Genomic DNA, 16,203 nt, shown 5'->3' with positions numbered 1-16,203 from the left:
GCTACCTTAACGTCGTGCACGCCCCACATCGAGCAATTAGCAGTCGCAGCCCACACACGTCGCAGTAACCGCCCACATTCAGCCCTCCGCGCGCACGTCGCACATGTCTCCTCTAGTACACACCTGCAATAAGCCACGAACGATATCAGCAAGAGAGACAGGGCAAAAACTGGTAAAAGGATTGGGGGGCTATATAAAGGGAATTGATTTATGTAATAGGGGTTAGCAAAAATTTTGTATGAAAATTAACAAGAAATACAAGAGAAAGAAAACGATTTTGGAAGGTAACAGATTTTGTTCTGTTCTTTTACTATTTTCACTTTATTTTGTTTTTCTTTTGTTATCCTAAAACAAAAATAAATAAAGAGAAGAAGGAAAGGAGGACTTACCGTCGTTGGGCGCCCTCATTCGCCGTTATCTGTTCGGAGTTGGGAGAACGGCAGAGAAAGGGAGGCTGCGGCACAAACACTTGAAATGGCAGAGGAGTGGTGTTTTAGGGTTTTAAAATAGGCTTATATAGGGCATCAAGTGGATAATTTGCGCAATTGGTCCCTTTTGTTTTTACAGTGCTTTAAAATTGTCTTTTTATTTCTTTTAAATTTCGCAAAATATTTTATTACTGTTTTAATTTGGTTCGTGTTGCTGAGCAGCATTTTAGAAAATGGGATTAATTTCCCTTTCAATCCTTCCCTGTTGCGCGCATTTTAATTTAGTCCTTTTTAGTGTTTTATATCTTTAAATTCAGCCTTTTAATTCTGTTTATTTTACAGTTTGATCCTTAATTGGTAGTTTTAGGTTTATTTTAGTTTTTTTTATATTATCGATATTGTTATTACATTATTATTTTTACAATGTTATTTATTATTATTACATATATTTATGCGCATATGTATCCTATTATATATATTTTATTTATTTATATATATATACATATTTTATATTTTTTATTATTATATTTATGCATATACACGCATATGTTTTTATTATTATAATATATATGTATATATTTTAAATGTTCTTTAAATGAATACACATACATATTCTATTATTATTTTATTTTCTTAAGTTTTTACATACATACGTACATACATTATTATTTATATTATTTATAAATTTTTCATATTTTTATAATCCTATATATATTTCTTTTATAATATGCATGTTTATACATTATTCAAATTATTATAAATATATTTTTCGCATGTTTTTTATGTATATATTTTCATATTTTCATAATTTACTAATATATTATATTTATACGTTTTTATGTTTATTATTTCTAAAATGTATTTATATTTTATTATTAATTCATTTTTCATGATTTTTGAATACATATATATATGCATTCGCATTTTATCATGTTTTCAAAGAAAATATATTTTGGTTTTGTCAAAGCATTAAAATTGTTTTTTAAATTTTAAATATTTGGCATTCTTGATTCTCGAGAAAGATCGTGTCCTAACTTACTGGATTGTGATTATTTTTCGATGAATTTGGAAAACCAAATATTTATTTTGTAATAAATTCACAAAGATTCAAATAAAAGCTTATTCTCGGGAATCCAAGAATGTCGGGTCCTAACTTACTGGTCGTGACATTTTATCAACTCGAAATAAGAATTTCAAAAACCAAAGACGAACTTGATTTTGAAGATTTAAAAATATTGTGCCCTAACTCACTGGGTGTGATATTTTATTTCTTTGAAATAAGAATGTTTATCATTTTAATTCATTCTCGAGTTTAAAATTTTTATTTTAACTCTTTTCAAATTTTCGACATCAAGACATAAAATAATCAAATTTGGTACCGATTTTTGGGCGTTACGAGGGTGCTAACCCTTCCTCGTGCGTAACTGACTCCCGAACCTGGTTTCTCAAATTTCGCAGACCAAAATCGTTTTTAAGGTGAGCCGATCACACCTCAATCAAGGATCGGTGGCGACTCTAGTCTTTGTTTTTAAAGTCGATAACTTATTTTTGTTTTCAAAAAAATGGTTTCGACAATATTTTATACTAAATATTTATTATAATTATAAATATATTAATAATAAATGTTTTGTAGTATAAATGTTAAAATATGTCATAAGTCTATATACTCTTCACAAATTTGTAATTTAGTTTCTATACTTTTATTTTTAAGAATTTAGTCCCTCTACTTTCCAGATTTGAAAATCAAGTCCAACTGCTGACATTGTTGATTTTTTTTTGTTAATTTTGTTAATGTCACATTTTTAAATATAAAAATACTCAGTTGGTAGTCATGTAACTAAAAAATGATCATTGCAATAACCTAAATTTAACAAAATATTTTTAATATATGTAAAAACAATGTAAAATATAAAATTATAGATATAAAATAAATTCAATTAAACAATGAAAAAATAAAAAAATCTCAAATGTATGTTTGTTTAATTGAAAACGACTTTTATGAAATATTTTTAAAGAATCTGCCAAACAAAAGAAAATATTTTACACAAATTCATCAAACACCAGAAAATATTAGGTTTTTCAGAAAAGTAAGTCATTTTTCAGAAATCATTTTTCGGAAGCCATTTTCAATGAAACAAACGGAGCCTAATATATATTTTTTGAGAAAATTTAAAAGTGAAAGTTTTTAATCGTTATTGAAAATATTTTGAGAGGGAAATCAAAAATTGAAAATAAAAATAAAAATATATATTGGTAAAAAAACACAAAAAAAAAAACTTAAAATAGTCTTATAATATAAAAAGCACTATTTGTTTTACCTTTATCAATGAATTCTAATAATTTCGCGGGAGCTATTGTCAACACGTTAACTCTCACCATATTGGCATAGACCAATTTAACAATCTTGTGAGCAGCACAATTAACTTCCCTTGGGATGTGTTTAACCGCCCAATACTCTTTAGTTAACTAAAACAATTTAATTAGTGTTAGATTGAAAAAAAGATATTAATAACAAATATTTTAAAAACAATTGGTTTTTCTAATACTTGTATCATTTATATAAATTTACCACAAGTTTTTGAAAACATTTATGTATTTTTATTTTTATTTGATTGTTTAGATTTAGATCAAAATGAGATGATATATAAATGTTGCGAGGTTATTTTGTTTTTTAAAATTGTGACTAAACTAACATAATATGTAAAATTTTAAGATTGTGAATTTACGCGTATAATATTTAATTAGTTTTTAAATATTGTACTATTAATTATAGTAATTAGTGTAAAATAATATTTATATTAACTTATCAATTCAAATATTATAATACAAAATTTTTAAATAATAATTATTCAACATACAATATAGTTTTATTTTATGTAATTAATGCAAAGTTACATTATTCAAAATAATAACCAATATTAATTAATTGATAATTAATATGCTCATACTTTTATTCAAATAATAATTTTATTTTACATCAATAAAATTTGCACAACTTTTGTAATTAATAATTGGGTTTAAATTATAATTATTTTGAAAAGTATAATTATCACAATTTCTATTTTATTTCATCTTTTCAACTAATAATTCTAAATTAAATATTATAATTATTTTTTAAATGTGAATTTAGTAATATGATGAAAAATAAAGAATATTCTCACTAGTTCAAAATTTTTTTTCCAAAATCATACTTTTATATATATATATATAGATTATAGATTAAGAGTTTGGTTGAGTTGAAATCACCGTCCCAACTTAATTATAAAATTTGAAATAGAGAAATGATAATATTCACTAGTTTAGCTTTTATCATTTTTTATCGAAGTTACATTTGTTTTCTATATCAATTTTTTTTGTTAAATTTGTTAGATAATTTTTTTATTTAAATAGTGATTGTGTTAGGGATGACAAAACACAAATCATTTGATGTATTTCAAATTGATTCGCTCTGAAGGGAACGGATTATATTTTTAAAAAGTGAATGCAAGATAGGGTGATTTTTTTTTAGATAATAGATATGGAGTGGTTATGTAAGCCTTGCTCCCATCTACTATATAACATTATTATTTTATCTTTATATATATAAATTATTAAAAGGATAAAAATGTAATAACGTAATATAAAAATTCTATATATTTTATGTTTAAATAGTTTTTTTAAAGAATTATGTTTAAATATTTATTTCATTTTAAAAATTTGAAAATATTAAAAATAACTAACAATAATTAAATTAAAACGAAACAAGATGGGATAAAGATGAATAAATCCAACATCCATAAAGTTAATAGTGATTTTCAAAATTATAATTCCATAATGGGATGAAATGAATGATGAAACATAATATGTTGTTTCACCCTTGCCTGCTCTATTGCCCGTCGCTCAATCGCAATTCTCGCATGTGCCACTAGTTTAATGTACTTTTCTCCAAATAAAATCATATGTAGGTTTCTTCAAAACGTATAATGACTTATTTAGTTGTTTAAGTTTAAAAAATAAAAGTTATTTTAGCTTTCCCTTTTATTTTCACCTCTTTTAACTTATCAACTTGCGTTGTTTGTCAAATTACCGTAAAATGGATGGAATAGCTCATGTCTGTTAACTTTATTAATGTGGCATCCACGTGGTAGTCCATATGTATACCATATAAGTAATTAATTAATTTTTTAAAATTAAAAATATTTTTATAATTTTTAACGGTTTTAATGATTTTTAATTTTTCAAAAATATTTTTAATTATTTGAATTTTTTAAGAATTAAAAATTAATTAATTATTGACATAACATTTATATAATAAACCATGTGTACATCACGTCAGCAAAGCTAATAAACATTAATTTTTCATATATTTTGGAGTGGTTTGACAAATAACGCAAGTTCAAATATTAAAATAGACGAAAATTAAATAAAGGGCTAAAATGATTTTTCTTATAAAGTTGGAGGATGCCTCTTCAAAAATTTCCTTGAATATCTCTCTTCACCCAAGCTCTCTCTTGCCTTCAGGTTTGCAGCAGACCAGGAAGTTAAATAAGGTAAATTTTGAAACCCTAAGTTTGATTTTAAGATCTCTACTTGAGTCTCGAGATTTCGAGTTATGGCTCGGTTTGTTTTATCTGCTTTCTCCTGTATTTGATTTTCTGTTTTCGCTGCCACTGCTTGTTACTCTGTCTCATGGTGTATGAATGTTGCTTTTGTCAATTAATTTGATGTTTCAGAAGTATCATTTTTATTTCGAGGTTTAGGGGTTATTAAATGTTTCCTTGTTTATCTATATGTTTTGACGATTTTTATGGATGCTGCGATTAATCACTTTTATTTGTTCTGTGATATGATTTAGCAAGTACTGAATGAATAGGAATCGGATACAAAAGTCGAAGAATATCATGTTGGGAGTAGAACAGTACCTTAATTTTTCATTTGGCAGAGCAAGTTGAAGATGATATGATAATTGTGTCCATGTTTGAGGTATGTTAACATCGACCGATGCATCTGTCAATGGCTCTGTTGAGTAGAAAACTTCATTCCGTTTTAGTTTCTTCATCAATCACCAACACTTCTTCATTTGCAGTAACCAAAACCATCATTATCCCCTCCCAATTGCTCGTGCAATCTAACAGTGACTCGAATGTTAGTGTCATCTCTGATTTATTCAAGAAAACCCATAACTGGGATACTCTCACTAGAACTTTATCTTCAGTTCAATTAACCCATTCCCTTATTCAACAAGTACTGCTCCAACTCAAGATGCCCGAGCATGCACGATCAGCTTTAAATTTCTTTTACTGGTCTGCAAAGACCCAAAACTTCCAACACCAGATTGACTCTTACTGCATTGCAATTCATATTGTAGTTCATGCCCAACAATTAGCTGAAGCTAAGATATTGATCCAATCAGCTTTGAAAACAAGTGAATCCAATTCAACTAGATTTTGTCTTGTGGAATCTTTACTGGGTAGTTACAAAGTTGTTGATTCGAGTCCTTTGGTGTTCGATTTGTTGCTTCATGCATATGCAAAGTTGAGAATGTTTAAGGATGGTTTTGAGGTTTCTTGTTACTTGGAGAACCATGGGTTTTGTTTGAACTTGTCAAGTTTCAATGCCTTGCTTCATGGGATGCAAAAATCTGGTGAAAATGCAATGGTTTGGAAGGTTTATGGGTATATGATTCGCAAAAGGAAATACCCCAATGAAATTACAGTAAGGACGATGATTGGTGCTTTGTGTAAAGAAGGAATGTTGCAAGTTGTGGTGAATTTGTTGGATAGGATTCATGGTAAGAGATGCTCTCCAATAGTTATTGTTAATACGAATTTGGTGTTTAAGGTTATAGAAGAGGGTAGAATTGAAGAGGGTATGGAATTATTGAAGAGAATGTTGCAAAAGAACTTGATTCTCGATACCATTGCTTCCTCTTTCATTGTTTATACTAAATTGAAGCTCGGGAATTTGGAGTCAGCATGGGATGTGTATGATGAAATGCTTAAGAGAGACTTTAGTGCCAACTCTTTTCTGTTTTCATCCTTCATAAAAGCATATTGTGAAAGAGGAAAAATTCAAGAAGCAGAAAGCATGTTGCAAGAGATGAAAAATATGGGTTTGAAGCCATATGATGAAACTTTTAACCATTTGATCGAGGCATGTAGTAAAGCGGGCGAACTGGATGCTGGTGTGAAACACTTCGAGGAAATGATCGGTAGGGGACTCGTTCCAAGTTGTTCCACTTTCAATGAAATGGTGAGAGGGCTTTGCGAAATTGGGGATTCAGAGAAAGCTAATGAGTTCTTAACTCTTGTTTTAGATAAAGGACTTTCACCTAATGAAGTCACATACGTTCATCTTATGTCTGGTTATGGAAAAGAGGGGAAGATCCAACAAGTTCTCAAATTATACTATGAAATGGAGTATAGGTCACTGTCTCCTGGATTACCAGTTTTTACAACATTGATTAGAGGTCTTTGTGACTGTGGAAAAGTAGAGGAAGCTGAGAAGTATCTAAGAATAATGAAAGGTCGTTCTATAGGGTTGAGTGAAGAGATATATGAAGCTTTAATCACTGGTTACCCCAGAAATAGCGACAAAACAAGAGCTGCTTTCCTTCATAATGAGATGGTTGCAAGAGGAATGAAGACGATGAAAATAATATGAGCATTATTCAATTTTACTTTAGCATTTTTAACACTAAAGTAAAATTCATTTCTCTTTCTTTGTCGTTTAGTTTCAAGAAACCAATAAAAACGAGGATATGATCTGAAAATAATTACTAAAAATTCTATCACAAATGTATGTATGAAAATTATGTATTTAAAATACATGTATGTGTCTAAAAATAATATACAATAAATAAAAAATATATGATTTGAAACTATTGATAATTTCACGCAGGCAATATGGATGAAATGAAATGAAAGATGCAATGTGTGGATAAAAATTGTGTGATAATATTAAAGTGTACAAAAAGAATTAAAATGAAAAATTGGTTCTAGTGGTAAAATCGAAGTTTTATTAATGGATTCAAATTTCATTATTTACAATTTTTATTGATTTTATTTAAAATACGATGATTAAACACTTTAATTGTAGAAAATTGTCACCCACGTATTTGTACGCATAGCACATACCTTTTTGGTTACATGCTAGCTACTATATACCTTGAAAGGGTAAAACTACTGCAAAATTTTGTGTGCTATATCTTGGATTGCATTTTAATTTTTTATTGAAAAAAATAAGTAAATTAGTCCTTATATATTAGATGAGTAAGCAAAACAATCCATTTATTGAAATTGTACTTTTAAATGTTTATTTTAGTGTTATATATAATATAATAACAAATTTAGATCTAAACATTTCCACCTTTATTAATTTGATCCTTACTATTTTATTGAAAATAAATTAGAAAATTTTGAAACTAATAAAGTTAAAAGGATAAAAAAAGTCTTACAATTTTTAAAAAAAAATCAACTAATCCCTTTTAAAACTTCAAAAATATTAAAAATCATAAAAAATTATAAACAAAATTTTAAAATTTTTATTAGAAAATAATCGACCCATTAAATTTGAATTTTTTTAAGGAAAAAATTGGGATTAGATTTCGAAAATCTTATAACTATTAGACAAAAGAAAGTTGATTCAAAAACAAAGTATTATGAGGTTCAGTAATTTCTCCCACATTTTCAGGTAACTCAATAAACCAAAATGAATTATGTTCTAAGACCCAATCTTCAATAATTGTCACATAAAACACATCGAAGACGAGTGATTGATTCTCATAATCCAAAACGAATTAGGTTATAAAATTTGCAGGTAATTTCTTTTGGTTTATAGAGTTACCTGCAAATGTTGGAGAAATTACTGAAGTTGATAAGATTTTATTTTGAATGATCTTTTTCTTTTCATCTAATGGTTATAAGTTTTACTAAATCTAATTCTAGATTTTTATTTTCTTTAAAAAAATTCTTAAAAAAATTACAATTAAAATGTTTATAACTTTTTTATGGATTTTGTTTATAATTTTTAAATAATTTTTAAAATTTGAAAAAGGCTTAATAGATTTCTTTTTTTTTTAATTTTGTTACCAAGCCGTCTTGAGCCTTTAGCCTTATTAGTTTTAAAACATTTCTAATTACTTCAAGTAAAAGAGTAGGGGTCAAATTAAATAAATGTGTAAAGATTGAGAACTAAATTTGTTGTTCTACCTTATATATAACACTAAAATAAGCATTTTACAGTACAATTTTATCAAAAGGATTAGTTTGCTCACTCATCTAACATATAAGGACCAATTTGTCTATTTTTTAGTAGAGAGACTAAAATGCAATCCAGGGTATAGTATAGGGGATTTGTGGTACTTTTATCATCCTGAAAGTGAAAAGTTTAAACTTAGTGGTGGCACCATATTCTACTGGTAATGTATTGGAACTTGAAGTAAAATGCATATTCATCATGTTTTAAGAGTAGATGTGATATTGCAAAGCAATGTCGGTGCATGCCAGGTCCACGAACAAGAAAATAGAATGCTTTAGAATTTCTAGAGATAGTGTTAAGGGATAGATTAATTAGCTAAAATGGGGTTAAGTTGTTTATTAATTTCTGTTATTTTTGTTTTGTTTTCTTTATGCAATGCAGCATTTAGGGTAAAGACCTTTAATGAAATGGATCGTTTTGATCGTTTCACCCTGTAACCATTTTTCTTTTTTCCTTGTTCCACGTGGAAATCTTCTTCTTCCTATATAACATAAGAAGGGGGAAAGGGACACACACGTCTTGGGTCATCAATTAAAAAATCAGAAAAGATTACTCTTTCTCTCTCTTTTGTTCTCTCTCATTCTACTATGTTTATTTTCTTTATTTTTGGTTGTTCATATTTTTCAATTTATCTTGTACCAAAGGTATTAGAGCGTGGCAGTTCTCATAGTTGGGGAAGGGATTTATACGCATTTGTAAAAAGAGGTCACTTACCTACAGCAAGAGTTCACCAAGTTGCATTCTGAGTTTTCATAGTTGGACAATCACATTAGGGACATGTTTAAGGGATTGAAGGAGAAGTTTCATGCCGAGCTAAGGTCTAAACTTCAAGGTCAATTGCATGGGGTATTGAAGTAGTATCTGGGAAAAATTTCAAACTCTGATTAGGGAAAATGAGTGATGAGCGATCCCCTACTAGGATCTCACCTAAAGACCCCTTGTTGCCACTACAGAGGGGATGGATCTCAACACTCAGGTAACGTAGAAGTCAATTCCAAACCTTCTAGACGGGAGTGCCCCTGTTTTGATAGAACATATTTTAGAGGCCGGTGGGCTAAATTGGAGTAGTATTTCTTGGCTAAAGAGACTCATGTGAATGCTCAAGTGAGGTTGGTTATGTTGATCTTGGAAGAGAGGGCCCTAGATTGGCATCACTTTTATGCTCAAAAGAAGGGTGGGTTTTATATGCTGGAATTAGAGTCCTATGCTCAGATCCTCAAGGACAAGTTCGGTTCGCAAACTTTTCAAGACCTTATGATGGACCTAATGACTCTGAAGAATATAGGGTCAGTGGACCAGTACCATGGCTATTTCATTAGCTTGCTAAATCAATTACACTTACCTGAACCCTATGTACTCAACATATTTATCAGTAACTAGCTTGCTAAATCAGTATCTTACGTACGAATGTGGGACAATATCTACAACTTTTAAAACCTACAACTTTGATGGAAGGTTTTCTTACTGGTAGACAGGTGGAAGCCATTCTTAGTGGCTCTTCAAAATAAGGACTGTTGACAAGATGGGGTTCTCAAGCTAGAAACACCACAGCATCTATACTGAACATTACACCACCATCATCCTAGAACTCTAATGTCTATAAAGTAGCACTTTCTTCACCTAAAGTTAGCGTAGGATCAGTGCATTAGGGATCAACTACAACCTCAGGGCAGATCTCTATCTCCTGCTGAAATAGAAGACTGAAAAAAGAAGGGACTTTGCTATTGGTGTGGAGCAAAATATGTTGTTGGCCCTAGGTGTATGAAATCTAAGCTGTACTAGTTGTTGTTAAAACCTGCTACAGAAGAAAAAATAAAGAGTTTCAAGAATGTAGTGATCAATTAAAAGATTTGAGCTTGGGAGAAGAACCTAACCCTTGTCCATTATTGTCTTTATATGCTATACAAGATTCTCAAGGTATTCATACTATGAGGGTAACAACCCATATGGGGAGCACCAGATTTATCCTCTTAATTGACTTTGGTAATCATAACTTCATAAGTGCTAAGTTGGTGAAGTAGCTGTCTTTACCAGGGAGCCCCATCAACAAGGTGAAGGTAACAATAGCTAATGGAGCTATCTTGATAGTAAGGGAATCTGTAAGGCAATTCACTGGAAGTGCAATCTACTAAATGTAATGTCTTGCCCCTTAGAGAATGTGATATGGTCTTAGGAGTGTAGTGGTTGTTGTCCATTGGGTTTATTACTTGGGAGTTCAGTTCCTTAGTTATAAAGTTTGTGTACAAGGGCCAAATCTATTTTTTGCATGGCATTCAGTCGGGAAATATCCACTTAATAGAGGGCACTCAAGGTTCAAAGTATTTTTATATGGTAGGTGGAACCCTAATACCCTATACCATTATGGTGTCTGCTCTTATGCATCCCTTCTTAAGGGCAATGACAATGTCTATTCCCGACATTCTATAGCCATTATTGGAAGAATTTCAAGATATATTCCAAGAGCCTAAGGGCCTACCATCTCCAAGGCTTCAAGATCACAAAATTCACTTGAAGAATGAGTCCATTGTGGTTAAGTTGAGACCTTATAGGTACCATTCCATACAAAAAAATTAAATGGAAAGAATGGTACATGAAATGTTGCAAGCTGGCATCATCAGAGATAGTAACAATTCTTTTGTTTCTCCCATAGTAATGGTGTAGAAAGAAAGATGGCACATAAAAAATGTGCATGGACTACAAACATTTGAATCAGTTAACCATCAAAGAAAGATTTTCAATACCTCTCATGAAGAACTGCTAGATGAATTGGGAAAGATAGCAGTGTTCTCCAAGTTGGACCTTCGATTGGGCTACCATCAGATTAAGATGTGGGAACCTGACATCCATAAACTGATTTTCAAACATATGAAGGCCCTATGAATTTCTAGTAATACTCTTTGGTCTCACCAATGCCCCATATACATTTCAGGCCCTTATGAATTCCATATTTAAACCCTTCTTGAGGAAGTTTGTGTTAGGTTTTTTTATGATATACTTGTCTACTTTGTTACATGGCAGGATCATTTAGTCCATCTAAAAAAGGTATTTGATATTCTGAGAGCTCAAAATTATTTTGCAAAGAAAAGTAAAGGTCATTTTGGACCTGAGCAGATTGATTATCTGGGGCACACAATTTCGAATGGGAAGATAGCTATGGATAAATCAAGGATAGAAAGTGTGATGGCTTGAAAGGTTCCTCAATCGGTCAAAAAATTAAGAGGGTTCTTGGGATTATTAAGGTGTTACAGAAGGTTTATCAAACTCATAGATCTATAGTTAAATCCCTGACTGAATTGTTGAAGAAGGGAAACTGGAATTGGTCACCTCAAGTTGATCAAGCCTTCATGTCACTCAAACTTACCTTGAGCTCAGCAGATATTCTTGCTTTGCTCGATTTGCAAGTAGAGTTTTGCATAGACACCTATGTTAGTAATACTGGTGTAGGAGTAGTCTTACAGCAAAAGGGCCACTCCATTGCTCATTTCAACAAATCCCTTGGCATCAAGTACCAATCCTTTTCGATATATGAAAAAGAGATGTTAGCAGCTCTGCTAGTTGTTAAAAAATGGCATGTATATTTGGTGGAACATCATTTTTGCATAAGGACATATCATCAAAGTCTAAATTTCTTTCAGATCAGTAAGTTATTACCCTTTCCAACAAAGGTGGGTTGCCAAGATGTTGGGATATGACTTTCAGGTGACCTATAGAAAATAAAGCACCAACATGCTAGTTGATGGGTTATTTAGACAACATCCTACTGAAGGGCTATGTTGGCAATTGGGAAGTACCTCTATAGCATCGAATTTATTGAATAGGGTACATAATTCATGGAAATAGGACCATAAGCTCAAGAAACTTTGTGAAACACTGCAACATCAGCCTTCATCTCACCCAAAATACACTTGGAATGGTAATTTTTTTTTTTAAAAAAAAGGAAAATCTAGTGGTGGGGGTTAGATTTGGCATTGAGGAAATAACTATTCACCTATTTTTATGAAGAGGTTGCTAGTGGTCACTCAAGTACCCATACAACTAGGCACAGGATGACCACGGTGCTTTACTAAAATGGAATGAAAGTTTATATAAAAAGATGGGTCAAGGAATACATGGTGTGTCAACATTACATATACGATACTACTGCCTAGACTGGTCTCCTCTAACCCTTGCTTATTCCCTCAAGGGCTTGGTCTAAAATCACCATGGATTTCATTAAGGACCTACCTTCCTCAAAATAAAAAGACACGATATTGGTAGTCATTGATCAGTTAACCAATTATGGTCATTTTCTAGCATTAGCTCACCTGTATACTACTGCTTCTGTGGCGACAACATTCCTGGACAACATTTATAAGTTACAAGGATTGCTTGATGCCATAATCTCTGATAGGGATAGGGTGTTCATCAGCTCTTTTTTGGCAAGAAATGTTTCAAAGGTTTGACACAAAAATCAAAATCTCAACAGTTTACCACTCAAAAATCGATAGATAGTCAAAAGTGCTTAACCGATGCCTTGAGGGTTACTTACGTTAGGGGTGTGCATTCGGTTAACCGACCCGAAATAACTATAACCGAATTAACTGACCTTTCAAAATTTTTAACCGTTAACCGAACCGAATTTTTTTAAAAAACATTAATTGAACCAAATTTTTTTCAGTTAAATCGGTCGGTTAACCAAATTAACCGAAAATCATATGATTTTTATTTTTGGTTAAAAATTAACCAATTTAACCGGCTTAACCGATTTAACCGATTTCACCGGTTTAACCGATTTAACAAAAATTTTTTATTTATCGACAAAATTTAAAGGATTTTTATCAAAATAACATAAAAAATAAAATAATTTGGAATAAATAAGAGAGAAGAGAAGTTTGGAATTGAACTGAGAAATGAACTTAAATTAGCAAATAAAAATAGAAGAAGAACACTGGAACAAAATATAAAAGGCTTCAAATTGAAATGGAAGAAATCTGAAAACAGAAACTTCACCAACAAAAAAGATATTCAAAAAAAATCTCAAAGGAAACATTTACTCTGCATAAAACCTACAACTGTCTTCCAATCAAAAAACCAAATTACAAAAGCAGAAATTAAAAAGAGGTCAAATTTCCATTTACGCAATTCTACTCTGTTTCACCACCAGCATTCATCGTTAAACCGAAAGAAATGAATCAAACAAGTAAAAAAATAAGACGGCAAACTTATAATCAGTGTGCTGGATCAAATCCATTACTAAAAGTATTGCAGAAACTTACTCGTGTGCTTGGTATTTTCAACTTTGGGGGTTTACTTTGGTGGATTTGAGCATGAGTTGTGCTGGGTAATTGAGGAAAGCTAAAGATCCTTTCATGAGGCCGTGAGAACCTATGACTATGAGAACAACAGAGAGTTTTGCATAAGTCTTCCATGGGTTCACCATTTTCTTTGGACTGAAACCTTGAAGGTAAATCAAAAAAATGTAGACGAATCCTTGTACAAATGTGAACTACCAGCCATAGCTAAATACAAAAAAGTAATCTACAAAAAGGTAATATAAACAAAACAAAATAAAACCCTAAAATATACCTGCCAAAAACACAATCTATTGAAGAAATTGGAAAAAAAGGGAAATTAGAAGAAATCAAACCTGGCCTGGGTGGCTGGGTCTAGGTATTGTTCTATTGATGTGTTGAACTCACGAAATAGACAGAAGAAAAACTATGAAAATCGACTACTGCACTTGTTGTTAGTTTACCACTTTACCTGCAGGAGAAAAAATAAAATTAGAGCCTGCAGGAGAAAAAATAAAATTGGGCTTGGAGCCTGTGTTTAATTTAAGGCCCATGGTTTCCCAATTACCCATTTACCCTGCAAAATTCGGTTAAATCAAAATTTTTCGGTTAATCGACTGGTTTCGAACCGATTTAACCGTTAACCAAAAAATTAAAAAATCCTTAACCGACCCCCGACCGAAAAAAATCGGTTAACCGACCGCTTAACCGAATTCGATCGGTTAACCAAATTTTTTCAGTTTTACCCGAATTTTACACACCCCTAACTAACGTTGCATGACAGGTGAAAGACCAAGAGATTGGTTCCATTAGCTCCCTCTTGTAGAATGGTGGTACAATTTCACCTATCATTCTACCATTTGAACCACCCCCTATGAGGCTATGTATGGGCAACCTCCACCTCAGTATCTCCCATATCTAGCTAGGTCCTCTAAGATCGATAGTGTAGATTGTAGCCAACAATAAAGAGAGGTCGCTCGACAATTGCTCAGGTATTACTTCAAACATGCCCAAGACCGTATGAAACACTACAGATAAAAAAAGAAGTGATAGAAACTGTTCAATAGGGGATTGGGTGTATTTGAAACTACAGCCTTATTGACATCATTCTTTGAGAAGGGTTAGAAATCAGAAACTCTCTCCAAAAATTTTCAGTACATTCTTGGTTACGGCCAAAGTAGGTGAGGTCATCTACACCCTACAATTGCCTCCTGACACTAAAATCCATCTAACCTTCCACGTTTCTCAACTCAAGCGCCATAGTGGTCAACAACCTGCCTCTTCCACACTACCACCTATGAGGCCTAAAGGAATGTTACTAAAAGAACCATTTTAGTTCAATGGGTAAACTCATTTCCCAAAGATGCTTCTTAGGAGATTCTGTCAGTCCTCCAACAATAGCACCCAAATTCTGATCCTTGAGGACAAAGATCCCTTGATGTAGGGAGTATTGTTAAGGGATAGATTAATTAGCTAAAATTAGGTTAAGTTGTTTGTTAAATTCTATTATTTTTGTTTTGTTTTCTTTATGCAACGCAAAGTTTAGGATAAGGGCATTTAATGAAATGGATCGTTTTGATCATTTCACCCTGTGACCGTTTTTCTTTTTTTCTTGTTCCACATGGCAATCTTTCTATTCCCATATAACATCAGGGGGAAAGGGACACACACGTTTTGAGTCGTCAATTAAAAAATCAAAAAAGGTTCCCCTCTCTCTCTCTCTCTCTCTCTCTCTCTCTCTCTCTCTCTCTCTCTCTCTCTCTCTCTCTCTCTCTCTCTCTCTCTCTCTCTCTCTCTCTCTCTCTCTCTCTCTCTCTCTCTCTCTCTCTCTCTCTCGTTCTACTTTGTTTTATTAACTATTTTTGGCTATTCTTCATATATTTCAATTTATCCCATACCAGACGGATGGAATTAACATGCATAAGCATAGATTGATTATAGTAATAAAACCCAAATATCGCCACCAAATCATAAATACAATCAAACAAGGAAAAAAGTTGTTTTCCAATTATATATTCACTTCTATTTTGGTATTTGAATTACTAGAAACACTCTCCCAATTAAAACCTAGTAATGAAATTTAGAAAACAAAATAAAACAACCCAAAAAAAACTGTGGTAGATGGTGGGAGATTAATAGAAGAGAGATTTGCATGAATGGATCTATAGGTTTTGGTGGGCTTTTAGGACAAACTGACTTAAAAAATTGAAAGAGAAGGTTGAGATTAAGCTTTGGAGAGGAAGATATTTGAGAGAAAGAGATTACCA

General features: G+C 31.6%; 1 protein-coding gene and 1 long non-coding RNA gene across 3 annotated transcripts; one reads left to right on the top strand and one right to left on the bottom strand.

Annotated features, from left to right (window-relative positions):
- The first annotated feature begins 4,818 nt into the window (after window positions 1-4,818).
- Window positions 4,819-7,131, top strand: LOC121216800 (pentatricopeptide repeat-containing protein At1g66345, mitochondrial). Of its 2 annotated transcripts, XM_041092209.1 has the most exons (3): window positions 4,828-4,957; window positions 5,263-5,390; window positions 5,494-7,131. In XM_041092209.1, the coding sequence occupies exon 3, from the start codon at window positions 5,670-5,672 to the stop codon at window positions 7,068-7,070; it is 1,401 nt and encodes a 466-aa protein (XP_040948143.1). In that variant the 5' UTR covers window positions 4,828-4,957; window positions 5,263-5,390; window positions 5,494-5,669; the 3' UTR covers window positions 7,071-7,131. The 2 variants fall into 2 exon arrangements, with proteins under 2 accessions (XP_040948142.1, XP_040948143.1); XM_041092208.1 differs by having other exon boundaries at window positions 4,819-4,957; window positions 5,263-7,131.
- Window positions 7,132-13,594: 6,463 nt separating this feature from the next.
- On the bottom strand, window positions 13,595-14,595 carry LOC121216799 (uncharacterized). Its single transcript, XR_005913019.1, has 2 exons — window positions 14,293-14,595; window positions 13,595-14,036 (listed from the first exon to the last, which is right to left on the bottom strand). It is a non-coding gene; the product is annotated as an uncharacterized lncRNA (long non-coding RNA).
- Window positions 14,596-16,203: the final 1,608 nt, after the last annotated feature.

Source organism: Gossypium hirsutum, chromosome D05, assembly GCF_007990345.1.
Source record: "Gossypium hirsutum isolate 1008001.06 chromosome D05, Gossypium_hirsutum_v2.1, whole genome shotgun sequence".
NCBI lineage: Eukaryota > Viridiplantae > Streptophyta > Magnoliopsida > Malvales > Malvaceae > Gossypium > Gossypium hirsutum.
Note: the sequence above shows the minus strand (reverse complement) of the source record. Positions and strands in the feature narration are given on the sequence as shown.